Below are 22735 nucleotides of genomic sequence, written 5' to 3'. Positions count from 1 at the left end.
GTGCGCCGGACGGCTGGGCGCACGCGCACCCCAGCTCCGCCCACAACCCGAGGCTGTGCGCCCGCTCGCTGACTCCTCCTGAGCATGCGCTGGAACCACCCCCGCCCGTCATTGGCTCTCAGTGGTGAGAGGGCAGAGCCTTCGGGGAGGCGGGGGGAGAGGCGTTTCCATGGAAACCCACACAGCTGGCGCCTCGGAGCCTTCGCTAGGTTCTCTCCTGCCAGTAGTTCGCTTGGGCTTCTAGCTCCTGTATTAATTTGTACTTGCCTCCTTTCTACCTTTGTTGGGTATTTGGCTAGTTTTACAAGTTTTCTCCCTCACTTAAGGTCCTCCGTGGTCGCTTCCCATATCTCAGGCTCTTATCCCATTTCCAGCATCCTGGCCAGCTTCTAGCGTCTAATGAACAGAGAAGGTGCACCACATATGTTAGCTGAATCCAGTTGGTCAATTAAATTAAACACACGTTCATTTAAAAAACAGAAATGTAAGCAAGTATCATTGAGAAAGCTTCAGTGAACGGATCCACGACTTCAAACAACAGGTGTTTTGGAACAGTGCAGTTACCTGACCTATATCTAGGGTTGTCGGTTAAAACAAAACCTTGAACCATCTAAAACACCCAGAAAGAAAAAGTTGCGAGAATTAAACCGGCCCCCAAACCCACCTCCTTTATTTCTGCAAAAAAAATGAAAATAACCCAGGGTGTTAAGTGTGCATGCGTTTTAAGTAGGATAAAAATGAGTTAGGAGAACGCTTCTGGCAACTTTAACGCTAATTTACTAGGGAATTTCTCGTTACCCACCCTCCGTTTTTTCTCTCTTGAGGACATCAAGTTTAGTTCTGTTACTCTTCATTTTCGCAGTTTCCTGTACCTGGAGTGCTTTCCTTCCGTTCTCCAAATCCACGTGTGAAAGAGAGGCCTTTCCTAATCATCCCAGCCAACTTATCCCCGCCCATCACAATCACAGCACCCCACATTTTCTTCATAGCGCTTACCATTAAGTAAAATTTGTTCATTTATGTACTAGTATACTAGTTTATAGTCCGTCTACCCCAATACAAGGTAATGAGAGCAAACATTTTGCTGGCCATTATAGTTGGTGTGCAATATTTTTCGACTATTAGACATCTGCTGTAAACAAATATCTCTATTGCTTTACTCTTATGGATTGAATAAATGAAAGAACGCACTTGTAGGTGGATGGGTGGGTGACTAAATGTACAAATATGTTCAAAGAACGCCTGTAATTCTCTGGTCGCCAGATACCCAAACACAGCTGCACCACGTGGTCGACTCTGCACCACATGACGGCTCCGCCAACCCACAAGAGTCCGCCACTGTCCCACCATGCACCGCTCCATTCCGGCTGTAGAGGACTAGTCAGTTCTGATTTCCGCCCTCCTTTCGGTCGCAGAGGTCAGTTGCCCTAACGACCAGCTTGTCCCAGCCTCTAAATTGCGTCACTTCCCCCCCACGCCCGCCTAGATAATTGGTGCGCCTGCGCAGAATGAAAGCCCGCGGGTGCTGGCTCCTTCTGCGCAGGCGTCGCAGCTGGGGGGCGGGACCGGGCGGGGCCGCGGTACGCAGGCGCAGCCGTCGGTGGGTCGGGGTTCTGCTGCCTGAGAGGTGAGTGTGCGGGGGGAGCTTGGCGCTGAGCCCGGCGGACCTGAGGTCCGCGGTTCGGGGCTCTTGGGGCTCCCAGGGCTCCGGGCCCCGTAAGAGGACGTCGGTGTGGGGCCGGGGTCGCCGCGTCCGTGGGGTACTATGAGTGGGCGGCGCGGAGAGGAAACTGAGGCCGGACGGCGTCGGGCAGGCCCTCGCCGGCCCGGGTCTCCCTCCCCCAGACCCCAGGCCCGGGAAATGCGGGTTCTCAGGCCGGCGGGTGGACAGCGGGAGGCAAAGCGCTCCGCACATAGTGAGCGCTTGCTGGGTGTCCGCTGCTTCCCGGAAACACGGTCCTTTTGAATCGGGGCCCCCGTTCGTGGGGTTCAAGTCGGGGCTCCTGTCTCGGCGCCGCCACTCTCTACATGGGTGACCTTAGCCAGCCTCTTGGCTTCTCGGAGCCTCAGTTTCCCCTTCTGTAAAATGGGCGTCGTCTCCGCCCCTGCCTGGGGTGGGAGGCTTCCGGGAGGATTAAAGTCGCAGGGCCCCCAGCGCGAAGTGAGAGCTCAAAGGGATCAGCAGCGGTTAGTCTGATTTCACACGGAGGGCCTCTGCCTACTGTGCTGGAGGTGGGAGAAATCTGGGGTTGAGGACCAGCTCGTCCACCTCTCGCTGGCTGTGTAAGCTCGGGGAGATCGCTTCCACTCTCCACCAGCCCTTTTCTTCTACTAAGAGGGGTTCTAGAAGTACATGTCTCTTACAGGCATTTTGAGGTTAAATACACGTGGAACATTCTTTACTCAGTTTCCCGCTCCTTGTCAAGAGCTTTCTAGAGGACAGCTAGTTTTGTTATCAGGTGCCAGGAAATGCGTGTGCACTCTGCATCCTCGCTGAGTGATGTTCCCATTTTCTTTTGTTTCTACCTCGCTGGTTATTTTTGTCTGCTTTTCCAGGACAAGACCAGGCATATTGTCCTGTCAGGGGACCCGGGGCCGTGTCTGGGGACATCTGTGGCTTTCACGACCAGGGGCACTCCTGGCACCAAGTGGGTGGGGACCAGGGATGTTGCTCCACACCCCTCAGTGCACAGGACGGCCCCCACAGAAAATGATCTGGCCCCAAATGTCCACAGTGCCAAAGTTAAATCCTACCCTAGACTAGTGATTCTTCACCAGTGGGCTTCAGAGGGGGCAGAGGATGTGAACCCCCAAGAAATCACGTGCAAAGTTTTGTGTGCATGCCCACTTTTGTGGGATGAGGAAAGGGTATTTTGGAGTTTAGGCTCTGGAATCAGCCCGCCCAGGTTCAAAACTGCCGATTTGCATCTTAACTGGTTGCCCTTGGGGGGGGTGCCCCCATCTCGCTAAGCCTCAGTTTTTTGTTCTGTACAATGGGAGTTAGATTAAACAAACTGTAACCAGGGGGCCAAATCCCCCTGCAGCCTGTGTTTGTGAATGAGGTTTTGTGGGAGCACAGCCCACTTGAGTGCATACATGTTATCCATGGCCTGGGAAGCTGAACGTCCTCATTCTGACCCTCCTTTTCAGAAAATGTTTGCTGACCCCTGAAATAGGCCATTATGTGTACTCAGCTCAGGGCCTGGAAAGTCCTGGGCACTCCTAGGATTTCATTCAGGGGTTTATAATTCAGTCTTCCTGAAAGGGTGAGTGGTTCTAAATGGGGTTAAGCTCTGCCCCGGATTGAGAGCTACAGTCTTACTTGTTCCTACTTTTTTTTTTTTTTGCCAAAACCCAATGCTGGCCCTGGTGGCCAATGCACAGTGAGGGTGAAAGAGTAAAGGGGACGGTTGGTAGGTAGGCTTGTCATCCCCTCTGCTGATGAGGAAACCGAGACCCAAGAGAAACGGCCTCCCAAAGGAACCTGGTCACGTGTCTCTGACCATGACAACGATCCAAGGTTTCTCTGAGTCCATGTGGACCAAACGCCCCTGAGTGCTGGGGTCCCTGGGGGAAGGTGATCTGTCCAGTGGCTCACAGTCGGGTGCAGGGTGGGCAGGCCAGGAAAGAGTCGGAAGGCCTTGTAGGAGATGCTGGACCAGAGGCAGGACAAGTACTGGGCTTTGCTGGAAGAAGAGGGTGTCCAGCTCTGTCTGAGGAGGTGACCTTCTGGCTTGGTGTTGAAGGGGGAGTGAGTGGTTCCCGGATGGCAGGAGGGAAGGTGAGCGTTCCGTTTGAGCAGAGCACAGGGGCTCTGCTCAGGAGGTTTCGGGGGACTGTGGAGGGTTTTTAGAGTGCAGGACATCCTGGCAGACCCTCAGAGGAAAACAGGGCTGCGATGTGGGGCTCGGGCTGGAGCCTGAGTTCCAGCTCTTGGGACCGCCCTTTCCTGGGAACCCTAGGTGCCCTGGGAGGGGAGGGAGGAGCACAGGACCAGCTTGCACACACTGGTGTTGGTGAGAAGAGCTGGATTCGGGGTGGCAGTGGGGCAGGGCACCCCCAGAAGGGGTGGGCAGTCGCAGAAAGAGGGTGCTACTCCTTCCTGGGGTCCGGGGCTGGGTCACTCATTTTCCTGAGTGTACCCTTTTGCCTCTTCGAATGATCAGTTCTGAGCAGGGAAATAAAAGGAGTAGAGGCTGGGGTGTTTGGGGGTTTTTTGGCCAAGCTGCACAGCATGTGAGATCTTAGTTCTCGGACCGCGGATCAAACCCATGCCCCTTGCACTGGAGGTGCAGAGTCCTAACTACTGGACCGCCAGGGAAGTCCCGAGGCTGGGGTGTTTTTAATGATAAAATGGAAAGGTGGACGGAGAGCTGGCGGGGGTTCTGAACGCACAGGGAGGAACTGGCACCGGGACTCCCGCTGCAGCCGCACCCCGGGGCCAGCGTCCGTCCCCTGGCCAGGCTCGCGCCTGAACCCCGCACCTGCAGCCAGCGCCCTGGGTGCCTTTGGATCCTCACAAAGCCCTCGCTGTTCGCAGAGAGAGTGGCCTGCCCCAAGAATTCTGTCCAGCAGCCAAAGCCCAACAAGTCGGGATTGTTTCCGAGACCCCAGTGCCCAGGGGCGGTCAAGGAAAAGAGCGTCCTGGCGTTCCTGGGCCACTTTGCAGGGAGCGGGAAGGTGAGGAAGGGCCGACAGCCGTTCCGCGCCCGAGAGGCAGGAGAGCGGCAGTCCTCACGGCCCACCTGTCTTGGACATGTGCTGGGTCCCCGCTGTGGACCCACATCTGCTTTTCTGCAGTCCGGAAACCCCAAATACTCTGCAAACACAGGATTTGCTGAAAGTTTGCAGCCAAGTCGTTTGGCCAGAAACTCTGACCCGCGCTGACTTTTATTTTTCCCACTTAGTGTTTATCAGTGATTTTCAGCTGGTGGTGGTTTGGTGACGTCTGGAGACTTTTGTGATTGTTACCACTGTGGGGGAGGGGGCCTGCTCCACATCCCATGGTGCCCAGGATGGCCCCCACAGAGAGTGACCCAGCTCCCACGTCAGCTGTGCTAAGGGGGAGGGGCCCTGCATTCATTATTTGGGAAAAAATCGAGTTTGATCCTTGTTCACACTGGACACCAGAATAAACCCCTGATGATCAGACAGTGTAAACCAAGGTGACCCCCAGCGTGTGTGAGTCACCTCCCCTCCCTCCCACTCAGGTGTGGATTTAAATGTGTGTAGCATCCTGGGACCTCAAAGGTCAGATAGTCATGGAACGTAACCTCCGGGAGTCAGTGGAATCCCTAACCCCGGGGGTCTCACCCCGAGTGATTCTGGCCCCAGGGGACACTGTTGGACGGATGCCAGGGATGCTGTTAAATACCCTACAGTGCACAATCTCCACAAAAGGAGTGATCTCCCCCGCACCATGCGGATAGAGCCTGGGGGAGAAGCTCCGCATGGGGCGCTGGATTCTCACAACAGCCTCTGTTACCCTGTTTTATAGAAGAGGAAAGAGAGGGCATCGCGGGGGCTCCTTTAGCCGTGACACGAGCATCCCGGCTCAGGGGTGGGGAGGCGACGTGGAGCTGGCCTCAGGTGGAGACGGCTGGACCTCAGGTGCTAAGACTGCAGAGCCCGTTGTTACCCCCAGGGCGCCTCCGGGAGCCCTGGTCTCGGTGCTCACTGTGTCAACTTGGGGGGCCGGCCCTCGGGAGGAGGTCATGTCAGTAGACCAGGAGAAGCCGGGAACCAGGAAACCGGGTAGCGGTTGCCTCAAATGAGCCGTTTAGTCGGGGTGGGAGGGCTGGTAGCAGCATGTACAAAGGCCCTGAGGTACAAAGGGCCGGGGCCCTTGGAAGAACGGAAGCTGTGCCAGGAACGGGTGTGACTTCGTGTCTCAGTTCTCTGCACCCTGATGGTCCCCTCAGAGTCACCCCCTCCGTCCTCACAGCTCAGTCACGTAAAGATCAGATTGCCTCTTTATCCTACTCTTAAGCAAACGCTTGTCACCACAGGGCCTCCATTAGTTCCCTGTGAGGAAAACAGATCCCCCCACGCACAGACCCTCGAGCCCAGTGTGAAGCTGTCACCCAGTACCAACTCCCATGGGTCTGGCAGGGGGGTCGTGCCCCTGAGTGCTGCCTGGAACACATCGGGGGAGCCCCAGCTGCCCAGCCTGTGACCTTACCATGTGACCTGTCAACCTGTGACCCCCTCTGGGAGACCCTGGCACCCCTCCATCCCGTTCAGTGATCGAGAAGTCGGCTGGGAGGGGTCGGCAAACACGAAGGCCCAGGTGGTAAATTCTGTGGGCTTTGGGGCCCTTGAGGAAAACCAAGTGTGCTCTGTAGACACTTCTATGACGTAGGGATGCAAAAGACATCCTCAGCTAAACAGGCGGCTGCCAGGTTTGGCCCTTGACCCCCTCATTAGAACAGAATGTACAAAAGGATCAAGGTCCTGGGGTCTCGGAGGTTCACATCCTAAGAGGACCACTTTGGGCTTTGAAAACAGATTTTCTTCTAGTTACAGTAAAATAGATATACCATAAAGTTTACCATTTTAACCATCTTTAAGCGCACAGCTCAGTGACATTAGGCACATTCACATTGTCGTACAACCATCCCCACCATCCATCTCCAGAACTTTCTTATCTTCCCAAACTGAAACTCTGTCCCCATGAAACAGAGTCCCCCAGCCCCTCCCCCAGCCCGCTGCCATCTAGTTCCTGTCTCTATGGATTTGAGTTCTCTAGGGACCTCATGTGAATTGAATCAGACAGCGTTTGTCCTGTGTCTAGTTTATCTCACTGAGCAATCACGTCCTTAAGGTTCGTCCAGGTTGTAGCAGGTGTCAGAACTTCCTTCCTTTTTAAGGCTGAATAATATTCCGCTGTGTGGATGGATCACATTTGTTGATCCATCATCCATGCATGGACATTGGGTTCTGTCTACCTTTCGGCTGTGGTGAATGATGCCTCTGTTTGTCAAATATCTAAAACCAGAACCTTGTTGACGTTTTGGGCAGCAGCTCACTGGTTCAGCTGGGGAAGATGACTCACCTTTGGGGGTTTCACTGTCTTCAAAACGAGTGGGTTGTGCTGGCTGGTCTCCCTGGGCCCCTCTGTGTTGCCCCTGAGAGCCTGTGCATCTGGGGCTGGCCGTCTGTCCTCTGGGCTCTAGCGTCCTGATCCCAGACCTCCCAGTTCCTGGGACGCTCTTGGGCCAAAGGCACTTGCTTGGTAAAGGCTCATTGTATCCAGAAATGGGGGAGGAAAAAGCTCATTACCATCCCCGTAGAGCTTTCCAGGGGTGGCCAGAATGCCCTGTCCAGCTGTACAATATAGCTGCTTTAAGTTCTTCCCTTTTTAAAATTTGAGATATAATTCACATACCGTAAAATTTAGTAGATTTTAGTGTATTCACAGTGCTGTGCAACCATCACCACTAATTTCAGAACATTCCATGACCCCAAAAGAAGCCCCACCCGCTCCTCAGCCCCTGGCAACCACGAACCCACTCTCTGTGTCTGTGGATCTGCCTGTTCTGGACATTTCCCATCAATGGAATCACACACTGTGTGGCTTTCTGTGTCTGACTTCTCGCCCTTTTTTTAAGTTGTCGATGGATGTAGTTTTCTGTGAACCAGAAACAGCTCTGAGCGCGGCCAGCATTGCGTGTGTTGACTGCACTTGCCTGGCAGCTCTGGGCTGGCAGTGCCCGGCCTGCTGTCAGCCAGTGTGCGAAGCCTGGGGGTTATGACTTGCTCTGCCCGGTTTGATTTACCCGCCGCTGGCCAGTGGTGGGTTCATCATAACTCAGCCAGGAGGCCGCCTCTAGATTTCCAAGCCACACAGGCTGTTCACCCCACGGGGGCATGTTTGGGGGACCAAGATGCTTCACACCATGGATCCCACCCTCCCGGGTGAGCCCTGCATGGCCTCGGGCAAGCGTGGGGTGCCCCCTCTGAGCCTGTTTCCTCTCTGCGTGGGAGATGGGCCTGTGCAGGGGGTGAGGCTGTGTGTGAAGTGCCTGGCGCGTCACGGCCCACAGGGAACAGGCCCTTCCCACGCTCGTTCTCCAGGCTTCTCGCCTCAGCACTGTAGGGGGCCATCCCCCAAGTTGTGACGACCACAGCTGTCACCAGTGTCCCCTTGGGAGAGTCACACCTGGCCTAGGAATACAGCAGGTTGTAGAGGAACCCAGAGGAGGCCCTGAGGTGGCCTGGGAGGGGGTGTCAGTGCCCTCTGTGCCTTCGGTCTGCTCAGGCCCACCCAGGGGTCCTGTCTGACCCCCGTGGGTGGTGCATGTCCCCCGGGTGTTTGGAAACTGTTGGGCCGTTTTCTTGTCCAGAGCATGGAGTAGCAGCAGGTGGGGCTGCAGCCTGCCCTCTGTGTCCCTGGGGAGCCCCACGCCCCCCGTCCAGCTGGTGAGGAGTGATGACCACCGTGCCCAGGGCCACATCACCCTGGGGTTAGAGTCAGGCAGGACGGCAAGGGACTCTGGACCTACAGCCTCAGCGTCTCCTCTGTGAGATGTGGAGAATTCACACGTCTGCCTCACTGTGTCAGGCAGACACAATTAGCCAGTGAGTTAAAGTGGCTCCTGCAGGGCAGGGCGGGTGCTTGAGGGCAGAGGGGCAAAGGCTCGGCTGTTCCCGCCGCCCGTCCTGTCCTCACACTGTGGACCGCTCTCCGCAGATCCTGAAACCCCCAGACCTTGTCTGCTCCCATCTCAAGATGGATAACAAGAAGCGTCTGGCCTATGCCATCATCCGGTTCCTGCATGACCAGCTCCGGCACGGGGAGCTCTCCTCTGACGCCCAGGAGAGCTTGGAAGGTACGTGCTGCGGGCCACGCCTGCCCCCCAGGGCCTTGAGTCCCCTGCCCAACCCCCCACCTGCATCAGTGCCTAGAAGCTCCGTGGGGTGGGAGTGATAGGCTGGTCCCTGTCCTCGTTTCACAGGTAGGGACGACGCTGAGCCCCAGGCGGGTGCAGGGCTGCCCCCCGCCTCCCTCACTTTAGGCTGGGCCTCCTGCAGCTGTTCTCTTCTGGAAGGATGCAGTTCCCGAAGGTTCTCCATGTCCCCTGTTGTGCGTGTGTCCCTACCGGTCAAAGGAGTGAGAGAGACCAGGGGTGCGGAGCCCAGCCCAGACCCGGCTGCTAGCCTGCCTGGCAGGAGATAGCTGTTCCATGCCCACCGGGCCGCGCCGAACCCCCGAGGCCCCCCACCTGGGCAGCCCCAGCATTGTGACCCCACAGAGAGGCCTGGCGTCACCACCTGAGCCCCGTGGGGCAGGGACGGCGGCTCCCCCCCTCCTCCTGGCCTCAGGGTTCGAGGGGTCCATTCTGCGCTGCCCGAGGAATCACAGCTGGCACCCATAGGGCCCTGCAGGGCGCACGCAGCGCCTGGTGCATCCGAGGCCTTAGCGAGCACGTCCAAGAAAGGAAGCGTGAGCGCTGCCCCCCAGAATCGTCAGCTTGGGGTTGGGTTTAGCAGAGCACACCTTTCTTCCCCTGACAGTTGCCATCCAATGCCTGGAGACCGCTTTCGGGGTGACGGTGGAGGATAGCGACCTCGCGCTCCCCCAGACTCTTCCCGAAATATTTGAAGCAGCTGCGGCGGGCAGGGTGAGCCTCGGGCACTGCGGGGCTGTGGTTCTGTCTCAGTTCGGGGGCCTGAGTTACCCCCCAGAGCTCAGCTGTCCTCGGGCGTCCCCTGGCTGGTTGGGGGAGGGGAGAGGGTGCTGGGCTTGGGGGAGGAGGTCGGCGGTTTCCTGCTGCCCTTCAAAGAGCTCATTGTGGCTTTGGGGCCAGGAGATACCACCTGATCTGAGGAGCCCCCAGCGAACCCCACCTTCGGAGGAGGACTCGGCCGAGGCAGAACGCCTCAAAACCTCGTCAGCTTGGGGTTGGTTTCAGCAGAGCACACCTTTCTTCCCCTGACAGTTGCCATCCAATGCCTGGAGACCGCTTTCGGGGTGACGGTGGAGGATAGCGACCTCGCGCTCCCCCAGACTCTTCCCGAAATATTTGAAGCAGCTGCGGCGGGCAGGGTGAGCCTCGGGCACTGCGGGGCTGTGGTTCTGTCTCAGTTCGGGGGCCTGAGTTACCCCCCAGAGCTCAGCTGTCCTCGGGCGTCCCCTGGCTGGTTGGGGGAGGGGAGAGGGTGCTGGGCTTGGGGGAGGAGGTCGGCGGTTTCCTGCTGCCCTTCAAAGAGCTCATTGTGGCTTTGGGGCCAGGAGATACCACCTGATCTGAGGAGCCCCCAGCGAACCCCACCTTCGGAGGAGGACTCGGCCGAGGCAGAACGCCTCAAAACCGAAGGTAAGGAATGCCCCGCACAGCGGGCCTCTGGGTGCTACGGGCGGAGGCCGGCTGGTCCAGGGCTTTGGAGCGGATGGCAAACCAGCCTTTGGAGATGGGGCCGGAGGGCTTTTACATGGATGCAAAGATGCAGAGAAATCAGACCCTTGACCAGGAGGAATTAAAGGGTGAGGCCGCTGTGGAGGGTGGTCCGACAGCTTCCCAAATGGTTAGATAGAGTGACCATGTGACCCAGCAGTTCCACCCCAGGGTGTGCCCAGGAGGGATGCAAACGCACATTCACAAAGATGCTTGTGCGTGCATGTTCATAGTGGCATGGTGCACAACAGCCGAGGAGTGGAAACCGCCCAGGTGCCCATCAGCTGATGAACGGACACACACACATGTCCCTCCACACACGGGAACGTCACTCAGCCATGCAAAGGAGAGAAGCCCTGACACTCACTCCACCGTGGATGGACCTTGAGAACAGGGTTCTCAAGGAGAGAAGCCAGACACAGAAGGACACACAGTGTCTGATTCCATTGATGGGAAACGTCCAGAACAGGCAGAGCCAGACAGAGAGTGGATGTGTGGTTGTCAGGGGCTGGGGGGGGTGACAGCTAATGGGGATGGTGCTTATTTTGGCTAATGGAATGTTCTGGAATTAGTGCTAATGGTTGGACCACTTTGAATATACTAAAAACCACTGAGTTATACACTTTAAAAGGGTGAGTCTCACGGTACGTGAATTCCATCTCATTAAAACTGCGCTGTTTCTGAAGGGATGAGCAAAAGTGATGGTATCTGAGGCTTAGGTTCCCAAATACCACAACCAGGACAGTGACAGCTGCTGCACCAAGGGCTGGCTCAGGCCAGGCCCTGGGCTGGACGCAGACCCACCCTCCGCCTCACGCCACCACCCTAGCCTGTGTCTAAGTGTTGCATCCTGGGCCCCCAAAGTCTCGAACTGTCACATGGAAGCCGGGCGAGCCGAGAACGCCGTCTCAGAACTTCGGGGTCCGAGGGGAACAGCTGAGGGTACATTTCCTTCCCTTTCTCTTCAGGGAATGAACAGATGAAAGTAGAAAACTTTGAGGCTGCCGTGCACTTCTATGGGAAAGCCATCGAGCTGAACCCCGCCAACGCCGTCTATTTCTGTAACAGGTACGGCAGGGACCGGTGGGGTCCTGGGTGGGCTGAGCGGGGTCCCCAGGGGAATGGGAGGGGCGGTCGATCTGTGGGTTAGTGATGGCTCAGCCGCTGTCCCAAATAACGAGCCCATGCCTGGTGGCCAGCCAGGTGCGGCCCAGTGTCAGTGGTGCTAGCGGCCGCACTCGTCTGCCCCCACAGCCTCGGTTTCCCTGGTAAACGGGGCGGCACCCAGATTGCTATGTCCTGTGGTGCCAGCCCCGGCGTCCAGCCCCACCGGGCCTCCCATCCTTGGCAACCCTGCCTCTGCCCCACCTGACAGACGGGGAAGCTGCAATTAGCTCCCCGACTGCCCTGGTTTGCCTTCTCCCAGAGCTGCGGCCCACAGCAAACTGGGGAACTACGCGGGGGCGGTTCAGGACTGCGAGCGGGCCATCTGCATAGACCCGTCCTACAGCAAGGCCTACGGCAGGATGGGGTGAGTGCCTCCCGCCGCGTACATGCTGTCTGCCTGGGGTCAGCATGGCCCCGCACGTTAAGGCCCCAGCCCACTGGGCTGCCCCACCTCACGCACCAATCCCGAGTCCAGGCCGTCAGCTGAGCTGACCTACCAGCTGTAAGTCGGGGTTCCCACGACCCTCTCCTTGGGTTCAGCGATTCCCTCGAAGGCTCACAGGACTCAGGAAAACGTTTCACTTAACCTTCTCTGGCTTATCGTAAGGGAAGGGATGCAGCAGGCGGAGGGCCGCCAAGGGCGAGGGCCGCCAAGGGCGAGGTCGGGGAGGGTCCCGAGGCAGAGCTTCCGTCCTGCGGGGCTCGGGGCGCGCCTCCCACCCAGCACGCGGGGCGGTCACCAGTGGGGGTGGGTTTTATAGCCCGTCTCTAACGCCTCCCTCCCTGGGAGTTGGGGGTGAGTTTGGTCTTTGTGGCCAGCAGCACATCCGGAGGCTTCCTGGAAGCCCACCTCATTAGCATAAACAGGCCTCCTCGTTAGCATAAACTCCAGTGCAGTCCAAGGACACACCTGTGATTCAGCTCGCCAGAGCAGGGAGGAGCTCTGACCATGCCTGCCCCGCCTCCTCCCAGCCCTGGCGACCCCAGCAGTTCGGGGCTGCTGGGCCTGGGCGGGCAGGTGGACGGCCTCCCAGGCCCTCCACGCGCACTGTCCCTCCTGCAGCCTGGCTCTGTCCAGCCTGAACAAGCACACGGAGGCTGTGGCCTACTACAGGAAGGCCTTGGAGCTGGACCCCGACAACGAGACCTACAAGTCCAACCTCAAGGTGGCGGAGCTGAGGCTGAGAGAGGCACCCAGTCCCGTGAGTCCTCTGGGGACCGGCTGCGGGGGCAGGGCATCTCGGGGTAGAGGGCTGGGCCTGACCCGTGTGGGAAGAATGCCTCTGGTGCCGGGGGTCCGGCATCTGTTTAACGGGGTCCTGTCGTGAGGGAAGAGGCTTATCCTCACAGAGCCCCCGGAAATGGGAGGGCATGGGTCACATGGGGAAGCCCCAGCTCGTCAGGAGGCAGAGGGCTGGGGGCCGTGTGGGCCTTGGGAAGGAGCTGGCAGGCTGGGTGAGCAGGCGCAGGATCGGCTAGTTTGAATGGCCCCAGGGCAGGGGGGCTGCCCGGGGTGACCAAGGCAGGGGGACAGTGGCCCCGAGCCCTGTAGAGGCTGGTTTGCGCGTGAAAGGTGCACTCGCGGGCCATTTGTTTACCAGTTTCTAGGGATTGGCCACCCTTGGAAGGGGCCGTCCCGCCACAGCATCACAGAGTGAAAGACACGGTTAATATATCGTGCTCTTCCGGGGTACCCACACCGTTGTGCGCATCTTTTACGAAGCACCCCCGGCCGCAGGGTCTGGCCGCCCGGGTTGCTGGGATGCCCAGGATTCCAACAGGCCCCAGGTGGGACCTTACCCCTCAGTTCCCAGGGGGCTGGCTGTCGAGGTTCTGTGTCGAGACACCACTGACCAGGGCTTTTCTCACCCCACAGACGGGAGGTGTTGGCAGCTTCGACATCGCGGGTCTGCTGAACAACCCAAGCTTCATGAGCATGGTAACGGCCCCCGCCTGCCGTGTCACCACGGGCCCCGGGCCAGGGCTGCCCCACTGCAGACACCATGGACACTGGGCGCCGTGGGGTGTGGAGCCGGACAAGCTGAACCCACCTCTCCCAGCTGAATAACCTGGGGAATCTCCACGCCCCTTCCCCCCCAGCCCGGGCCCCCTTGTGGTGTGGCCACGGTGACAGCAGAGTTGCTGCACCTGCTCCCTGAGGTGCAGACGAGACACTGCAGGGCGCGGGGGCCCCGCGGAGGAAGGGCCGACCACCTTCTGGTCCAGATGCGCGTGTTCTGCGCAGGGCCGTCCCCTGGAACAGGCACCCAGCATATCCGGCACATGCCTGTCAGCCCCCGCGTGGTCTCACTGGTCCTCAGGCCACACCGCTGGCTCAAGGGGCCTCAGGGTGGGGGTCTCAGGTCGCCAGGGAGAGAGGAGCCTGGAGTCCCCCCCATCAGAGAAACGTCCGCACCTGAGCGGGAAGCGTCTGGTCTCCCATGTCTCGGAGCCTGGGCTACTGCTCTCGTCCAGGGCGGCGTGGGCACGAGGCTGCCAGAGGACTCCTGGCGGCGGGGAGCGGCCTGACAGAGGCCGCTCCTTTGGCCTTGTCCGTCGGGGTCGGCGATCCCGGCCCCCCTCAGCTTCGTGCTGTGCTGTCGGCACCCATCCGTGCCCAGCACTTGCATGACCGTGGCCTGGACACCCAGCCATGCAGGGCAGTGGACTGGCTGAGGCCGGCTGGTAGCGCTCTCCAGCCCTTTTCGGAAAGAGCCACAGCCTGGAAGGTGCTTCCCTAGCTTCTGCTTGTGTGCACGTCTTAAAATCGGCCCTGAGGAGATAATCCCGACGTGGCTGGGGATGTCAGTGTAGGAGAGATGCCAGGATGATGTTCATCCACATAGCAGAGCTGGAACTGACTCCCAGGTGTCCCTGGTCAGGGAAGGATGACGAGGTTCCTGAAATCTTAAGATGAGAGTCCAGATGGGATCGAAGTGGGGAAAGGGCAGGGTCACAGTGTGTGGGGATGGGGTGGGGCCCGGGGAAGAGGCGGGCCTGGCGCTTTGGGTTCTGGGCTGGAGGCCCACGGTGCCTACGGGGAAACCTTGTCAATGATGAAATGCGTTTGGGAGCTTGATTTTTCTGAGAAGTCTGTTTTTTTCTTCAGGCATCCAACCTCATGAACAATCCCCAAGTTCAACAGCTGTAAGTGACCACCGTTCTCCTTTGGGTCTTGTGGTTAAAACTAGTGTGGTGCAAGATGCATAAAATGTACCATTTTAACCATTTTAAGGTTTGTGATTCCGTGGCGTTAAGTACATTTACGACGTCCTGTAGCTGTGGCCACCATCTAGTTCCAGACATTCATCACCTGAAAAAGAAACCCCGTCCCATTAGCACCATCCCCAGTCCCTGACCACCAGGAACCCACTCTCTGTCTCTGGATTTGCCTGTTCTGGACGTTTCCCATCAATGGACTCAGACTCTGTGTGGCCTTCTGTGTCACTGGCATCACCCGGTGTCCCTGAGGGACAGCATTGCCCCGTTGAGAGTCACTGTCTTTAAGCCAAAAAAGGGTGTTGCTGGGAAAGCTGATGGAATTGACAGGCTTCAGTCAGAGGAGCGTGGGCTGAGGGCAGGTTCGGGCCCCAGGAGATGTCCATTGCCGGCAGAGGGGAAGGGCCAAGTGGGGATCAAAGGAGGAGGGCTGAACTGTCTGCGAGTTAAGGGCTCTCTTTGCAGCATGTCCGGCATGATATCGGGCGGCCACAACCCCTTGGGGACTCCTGGCACCAACCCCTCGCAGAACGACCTTGCCAGCCTCATCCAGGCGTGAGTGGACCTGCCAGGCGGGGCTCCTGGGCAGGCAGGGCGTGTCCCCACTCCCCCAGGAAGAGAGACCTGCTCTGTAGGGCCTGCGTCCTCCAGGGAGCGGTCTCCCTGCCCTCGAGGGGCACGTGGGGCGGGCACCCTGGGCCAGGCTGAGCCCAGGCGCACCTCCCCTCCCCGCAGGGGCCAGCAGTTCGCTCAGCAGATGCAGCAGCAGAACCCAGAGTTGATAGAACAGCTGCGCAGTCAGATCCGGAGTCGGACCCCCAGTGCCAGCAGCGACGACCCGCGGGAATGACTGCCTGGTGAGTCCGGGGCCGGGCCTGCGTCGCCGAGGCCACGCGGGGGCGTCTGTGGTCATCAGGCCCCTTGCCGGGGGTTCCCACCCGGATCCCCCACCCCTCTCAGTCCCGCTCAGTTGGGCTGTTTCTCTCTCCAGCCTCTCAGCGCCATCAGGTCCTTCCCGGCTGACCGGAAGCCTTCTCTCACTTTTCCGTCTCTCTTCCCATTGGACCGCCCATGAGAGGAAAAGGAATTGGACCTGCACGTTAAGACGGATTTTTATTATTTTTATTTTTTTGCCTCAGCCCTTTCCTCCCTTTTTGTACTCTCTCACGGCCCCCAGACCCTTCTCGAAACAGAGCCAGCAAGCTGTGAGCACAGACCAGCACCAGTCTCACTCCCAGCCTCCCCAAAACCCAGTCTCTAAAGTATTTTCTAGAATAATTTGGGGGGGTCCTTTCGCTGCTCTCAAGAAGCGGCCCACGGGGAAGCCGTGGCATGAAGCCCCTTCCGCAACCCTGCCCCCTCGGCCTGTCTTCAGGGGCCTCGCAGCCCATGAGAAGCTGCTCTCTGTGTCGACCTTGGCCACCCCAACCGCCCCTGCTCGGACGGGCTCCCTGCCAGCCAGCCCGGCCCGCGGACCCGGGTTCTCGCATGAGCAACTCCCGCTGCAGGTTCCCAGGAGCCGGTTCTGTTGCCCTGGGCCTGGGGGTGGCCCAGAGCAGATGTCCTGGGTGTGCAGGACCCATTTCTGGGACTTTTCTTCCAGTCGAGCATTTGGATGGATGCGGGTCCGATCCCAGTGCTCTCTTCCCAGTACTCAACGACCGACAGACCGTGAGGGGCCCTCTCACCACCTTCAGCCTAGACCCCGAGCCCATCCCGGCCTGGCCATGTGTCCCAGCCACTGCCCTTCTGCCCACAGGTAGTCCCGCTGGCCCGGCGCCTCCTCCCTTTGGGAGGGGGGCTGCAGGGGGTCCTGGTGCCACCCACCTTGGCCTGAGATTGCCAGGCAGCCACCGTGGATGCCCGGCGGCCCCAGGCGAGGCGGGGCAGTGTGGGGAGGAGGGGTCGGCTGGCACCACCGCTCCGGCAGCAGCATTGGCAGCTGGATTGTCGGAGGCTCCCTGGTGGTGTTGGGCTATGTGCGAGGTGACCCAGCACCGTGTGTGTAGGTAACTGGTAGGGAGACGGCTGCCAGCCACCTGCCGTCTGGCACATGTCCGGCGAAATGTGTCCTAACTCTTGCGTGCTAGCCATGGTGACAAGCATAACGTAACGTATGGGGAATAAATAGACATCATGATCTCTGCCTGTCTCTGTGTTGACCTCTCAGTGCCGCCGCCCCTCCCTGCCCCTAGCTTCCAGGAACCCCCAGCCTGGACCCTGTGTGGGTTGCCTTGGAACCACTGAACCGGGTTGTGTGTGCATCTCCTGTCACCGCTGAGACAGTCCCACAGATTCAGTGGCTTTTAACCACACAGAGCATCTCGGTCCTGGAGGTCAGAAGTCGGACGTGGCCCCTGCCCCCGGAGGCTAAATCCAGGTGTGGGCGGGTCTGCCTCCCTGCCAGGGCTCAAGGGGAGAAGTGCCCCCTGCCTTTCCCAGCGTCTGGAGGCCGCCACAGACGGTGTAGGCAAAGGGGGGCATCAGCACCTGCACTCGGCTCCCCACTGGCCACTGGGCTGTGGAAACACCTTTGGGCCACACTCGCCTCCTTCAGCCGTGGCCTCTGTGGCTTCTGGGGGATTGTACTTCCAGCTTCCGGTGACCTTGAGCTGCCGTGTCCTGCAGAGATGACTTCCCCGTGTTCCCTGCCTCTTGGACGGTGGCCAATAGGGGACGAAGGAAGTTCAAGGAGGAGGAGGGATCCGTCCCCGGTGGGTGCCGCTGGTGGGGTGTGGAAGCTCCCTGCCGTCCAGCCCTCCTGTTCCAGCTACTCAGTGCCACCGGGCAGCCTGGCCACCAGCGGAGCCGGTGAGGAAGGCGGGGTCCTGGCCGCCCCGAGTTCCCGATCTGCGTTTCCACAGAAGTTAATGCAGTAAACCGGCATTTACGTGGCTCCAGCTACCTGTCTGGGGAAATGGTTCCTTTAAAAAAAATTGAGATATAATTCGCATGACATAACATTTGCCATTTAAAAACGTACGGGGAGGGCTTCCCTGGTGGCGCAGTGCTTGAGAGTCCGCCTGCCGATGCAGGAGACGCGGGTTCGTGCCCCGTTTCGGGAGGATCCCACATGCCGCGGAGCGGCTGGGCCCGTGAGCCATGGCCGCTGAGCCTGCGCGTCCGGAGCCTGTGCTCCGCAAATGGGAGAGGCCACAACAGTGAGAGGCCCGCATAACGCAAGAAAAAAAAAAAAAAAAAAAAAACAACAACAACAAAAAAAAACGTACGGGGACTTCCCTGGTGGTCCATTGGTTAAGACTCCACGCTCCTAATTGCAGGGGCGCTGGGTTCGATCCCTGGTTGGGGAACTAGATCCCACATGTGGCAACTAAGAGTTTGCATGCCACAACTAAAAGATCCTGCATGTGGCAATGAAGATCCCACGTGCTACAACTAAGACCCGGTGCAGCCAAATAAATAAATATTAAAATAAATAGATAAAAATAAAATTGTACAATTCAGTAGTGTTTAGTACATTCACCATGTTCTGCCACCATCACCACTGTCTAAACCCCCAAAAGAAGCCCCATCCCCATCAGCAGTCCCCCCCATCCCCGCCCCCAGCCCCTGACAGCCAGGAACCCACTCTCTGTGTCTGTGGATCTGCCTGTTCTGGACGTTTCCCATTAATGGAATCACACCCTGTGTGTCCTTCTGTGTCTGGCTTCTCTCACTGAGCATCGTGTTCTCAGGGTCCATCCACTTTGTGTCATGTATCAAAACTTCATTCCTTTTCATGGCCTAATAACATAGGAACTGGTTCTTAATCCTGACACAACATTTTAATCATTGATGGAGCTTTAGAAAAAGTACCCATAAAAGTTAAGTGTTTATATAATGTTGCATCTGGCCGGGAGGACATTGACAAGCCACATCTCCCTCACAGGAGTCACCAGTTGTCAAACCCCTGCTGTGTGTCAGGTGTGTAGCACCTCGTCTCCCATTCTTCAGAGGAGGGGTTTTTATCCTGAACCCACAGGCCCAGGTGCAGAGCGTGTTACCTGCCTGGCTCCAGAAAGCCTGTTTACTTTCTGATACATGGGCCTCATCCTGCCAAACCCTATCAAAGTCTTGGTATCTGTTATCTATTTCCGCATAACAAAGTGCCACGAACTCAGAGGCTTAAAACAATACACTGGTTACTTCCTAGTTTCTATGGGTCAGAAACCAGCAGGGCCTCTGCTCGAGGTCTCAGCCAAGGCCACGTTCTCATCTGCCCACAGGTCGCTGGCAGAGTTCAGTCCTTATGTTGTGGGTTGAGGCCTGGCCTCCCTCAGCTCTGCACCACCAAGGCCTCCTGTGTTCATTTCCTGGGGCTGCCATAACAAATTACTACAGACTCGGTGGCCTAAATGAACACATATTGACTCTCTTGTAGTTCTAGAAGCCAGAAGCATGAAATCAGTTTGTCCAGTCCCAAAGCAAGGTGTCACAGGGCAGAGCTCCCACCAGAGGCTCCAGAGGGGAAGCCTTCCTGTCTCCCCCAGCTTCTGGGGGCTGCGGTGTCCTGGGCTTGTGGCCGCATCACCCCAGTCTCTGCCTCTGTCTTCACGTGGCCTCTCCCCTTTTGTCTGTGTTGAATCTCCCTCTCCCTCCTTCTTATAACAGCCCTTGTGATGACACTGGACCCCCCGCCTCGGGTGAGCCAGGATCATCCCCATCTCAAGGTCCTTAATTTAAGCCCACCTGCAAAGTCCCTTTTGCCATATAAAGTACCATACTCACAGGTTCCAGAGATTAAGACATGGACATCTCTGGGGATCCATAGTTAGTCTTCCACAACCACCCCCCTCCCCCCCACGGCCACTTGCTTCCTCAAAGGCAAGCAGGGGAGAGAGAATCTAGAGGGAGTCAGCTAGTAGGACAGAATCTTAGGTACCATGATGGAATCTTGGGAATGGCAGTCATCACCTATACTGTTGGTTAGAAGTGAGTCGCAGGTCTTGTCCACACCTAACGGGAGGGGATTATGCAGGGCATGACCACCAGGAGGTGGGGGTTATTGGGGTGCCTTATAGCCTTCCACCACAGGCTTGAGCTTGGCCAAGTCTTCCAGCCAACCAGAGGGACCTGACTGCCTAGCCTCGCAGCCTCCATAAAGGGCTGTCACATTCAAAAGTGAATCAGCAGGTCCCAGGTCTGGCAGGAGTCCTGGCATCTTGGGTCTTCACTGACCCTCCCCCCTCCCCCAACCTGGCTCACCTCCACATGGGTCCCAATTTACATCAATCCATTTGAGCAAGAATTCTTCAGAAAGGAGAGAGAAAAATCCCAGCATCCTTCTAAGGCTTTACAAATCTTCTAGAACGTGCTTTTAGCAAAATCTTAAAGCTTCACGGTGCCAGTTAAGCCTGTTTCCTCCTTGTCGGTGATTAGCAAGGATTGGCTGGTAGCCCCCAGATCCGAGGGGAGGATTAAGTGGGCCCCACCTGGGCCAAAATCATTTGAGAATCCTTATCACTGGTACCTGCATCCCGCCCCCATAAACTGACAATTCACCTAGGATGGATTGTCCGCAGGGGTAACCCTGCCTTCCCAGGGGAAACCCTGCCTTCCCAGGGGAAACTGGGCGATATCTGGAGATATTTTTGGATGTCAGGACTGAGGGATGCTCCTGACATCAAGTGGGTAGGGACCAGGGATGCTGCTGAACACCCCACAGAGTTTGAGAACTACTGGTCCAGTCTATGTAGTCTCCTGAATTTTTAAGCCAGCCCCCTACTGGTTCTGCATTTTGTTTGTTTGTTTGTTTGCTGTACGCGGGCCTCTCACTGTTGTGGCCTCTCCCGTTGCGGAGCACAGGCTCCGGACGCGCAGGCCCAGCGGCCACGACTCACGGGCCCAGCCGCTCCGCGGCATGCGGGAGCCTCCCGGACCGGGGCACGAACCCGTGTCCCCTGCATCGGCAGGCGGACTCCCAACCACTGCGCCACCAGAGAAGCCCTGGTTCTGCATTTTAAACAAGCATCTCAGGGAATTGGGACACACCTGTTTGGAGAAGCCCACGTTGAGAGGCACTGGTGAGCATAGGAATAGGAGCCGTATCTTCCAGGAGCATCTACTTATGCCCCTTAGGTCTCCCCAGACGATCTCTGTTCCTTCTCTCCCATCCTGTGTGTCCATCGCTGGGAGGCCCTCTCACCCAGATTAAGTCCCGTGAAGCAACAAGGTGGAAACAATGTTTGTCTTTCTCTTTCACAGAAGCAGGGGGTATCACCCGGGGGGCAATTCTGCCCCCTAAAGACACCAGGTGAAGGACTCTCCTGGTGGTCCAGTGGTTAAGAATCCGCCTTCCAGTGCAGGGGACATGGGTTCGATCCCTGGTCAGGGAACTAAGATCCCACATGCTGCGGGGCAACTAAACCCACACACTACAACTACTGAGCTCTGGGGCCACAGCTAGAGAGCCCATGCACTCTGGAGCCCGTGTGCCACAGTGAAAGATCCCGAGTGCCACAACTAAGACCTGACGCAGCCAAGAATAAAATAAATAAATATTAAAAAAAACCCCAAACACCAGGTGATGTCTGGGGGGACCTCTGTGGCTGTCACAGTGGGGACCAGGGGTACTGCTCCACTCCCCACAGGGTCCAGGACAGCACCCCCGCCCCAGAGAATGACCGGGCCTTGAAGATCTGCAGTGCCAAGGCTGAAAAGCCCTGTCCTGCAGTATTACCAACACACAGTAGGCCCTAGATAAATGTGTCAAAGAAACAAATATCCCAAACAATTTTGCCACCAGTAAAAATGTATAATTTATTCAGGGGAACTCTCTGGCGGTCCATTGGTTAGGACTCCCTGCTTACACTGAGGAGGGCCCGGGTTCAATCCCTGGTTGGGGAACCAAGATCCCGCAAGCTGGGCAGAGTGGCTAATAATAATTATAATTATTAGTTCACTGGCTCCAGAGGGTCCCTGTATCTTTTCAGCAAAGATTTCATCCCAACCTGGGTAACTTGGAAACCCCAAGCTGAGTTGGCTTCCCCACCCGACCCGACCCCTTCCCCAAATCGACCCCAGCCCTGCAAAATCAGTTATTTCAAAGTCAGAACACACACCGAGCCCTCCGGACGTGGCCCTCGTAGATGGGGAGCTGAGGCCACCAGGGGGCGCGCCGGCGCCGCTGCTTCCCCGACGGTGCCGCCTCCATCCCTGCGGGCCGCGCGCAGCATCAGGACCAGAAAGAACAAGGCTGAATCTAACCCTGAAACCACCCGGGCTTGAGCCTAGAAACAGCCCGCGTCCTAGAGACTGAGGTTGCGCGTTTAGAGCTGATTCCCCTTTCAGAATTTTAAGTTCTCACCAGGGATGTTTTGTGAGGCTTTGTGCTGTGGTAGGGCTGCCATCCTGCATTGCATGATGGGATATGGGGTCAGAGATGGGCTCAGAGAATGTGAATCCCTTCGGGGGTGAGGTTGAGGGTACCAACCACAAATTCTGCTCAGCTCACGGCTGTTCCCAGGTCTTTGTAAGCCCCTACGGACTTAGGGTGTCCATCCTTCTCTCTCGCTCTCATGACTGTGCTTCCTAAATTTTTTTTTTTTATCCAAGTGTAACATACAGGCACGAAAGTGCACACATTATAAGCAAACAGCTCAATGAATTTTCACAAAGGGAACACCACCCCAACCCCCCACCCCTTGTCATTGGCACCCAGACCAAGAACAGACCCCATGACCTCCAAAGGATAAGATCTCCACTCATGACCCCCAAAGGATAACACTGCCCCAGTGTCTATGCCAGGGGTTAGTTTTGCCTGTTTTTGAAACGTAAACAGATGGAATCTATGAAAGGTAAAACCAGAAAGATGGCAGAAGAAAATATAGAATGTGGACTTCCCTGGTGGTCCAGTGGTTGACTCCATGCTTCCATTGTAGGGGGCATGGGTTCGATCCCTGGTCAGGGAACTAAGATCCCACATGCTGCACGGCAAGACCAATATATATATA

General features: G+C 57.4%; 1 protein-coding gene across 1 annotated transcript; it reads left to right on the top strand.

Annotated features, from left to right (window-relative positions):
• Nucleotides 1-1574: 1574 nt before the first annotated feature.
• SGTA (small glutamine rich tetratricopeptide repeat co-chaperone alpha) lies at nucleotides 1575-15819 on the top strand. Its single transcript, XM_007460380.1, has 12 exons — nucleotides 1575-1627; nucleotides 8693-8831; nucleotides 9517-9623; nucleotides 10235-10319; nucleotides 11366-11465; nucleotides 11824-11928; nucleotides 12628-12766; nucleotides 13441-13503; nucleotides 14674-14711; nucleotides 15249-15338; nucleotides 15519-15662; nucleotides 15792-15819. The coding sequence occupies exons 2-11, from the start codon at nucleotides 8732-8734 to the stop codon at nucleotides 15631-15633; spliced, it is 942 nt and encodes a 313-aa protein (XP_007460442.1). The 5' UTR covers nucleotides 1575-1627; nucleotides 8693-8731; the 3' UTR covers nucleotides 15634-15662; nucleotides 15792-15819.
• Nucleotides 15820-22735: the final 6916 nt, after the last annotated feature.

The sequence above is a fragment of the Lipotes vexillifer genome, unplaced genomic scaffold (genome assembly GCF_000442215.2).
Source record: "Lipotes vexillifer unplaced genomic scaffold, Lipotes_vexillifer_v1.1 scaffold225, whole genome shotgun sequence".
In the NCBI taxonomy this organism is placed as follows: Eukaryota; Metazoa; Chordata; class Mammalia; order Artiodactyla; family Lipotidae; genus Lipotes; species Lipotes vexillifer.
This window is presented reverse-complemented; position numbering and strand designations above follow the sequence as displayed.

Bases quoted from the DNA above. Each gene is read 5' to 3' on its own strand.
- SGTA (XM_007460380.1), top strand. From the start codon at position 8,732: ATGGATAACAAGAAGCGTCTGGCCTATGCCATCATCCGGTTCCTGCAT. The intron at 8,832-9,516 runs GTACGTGCTGCG...TTCCCCTGACAG, and splicing joins CGCCCAGGAGAGCTTGGAAG to TTGCCATCCAATGCCTGGAG. The intron at 15,339-15,518 runs GTGAGTGGACCT...CCCTCCCCGCAG, and splicing joins CTTGCCAGCCTCATCCAGGC to GGGCCAGCAGTTCGCTCAGC.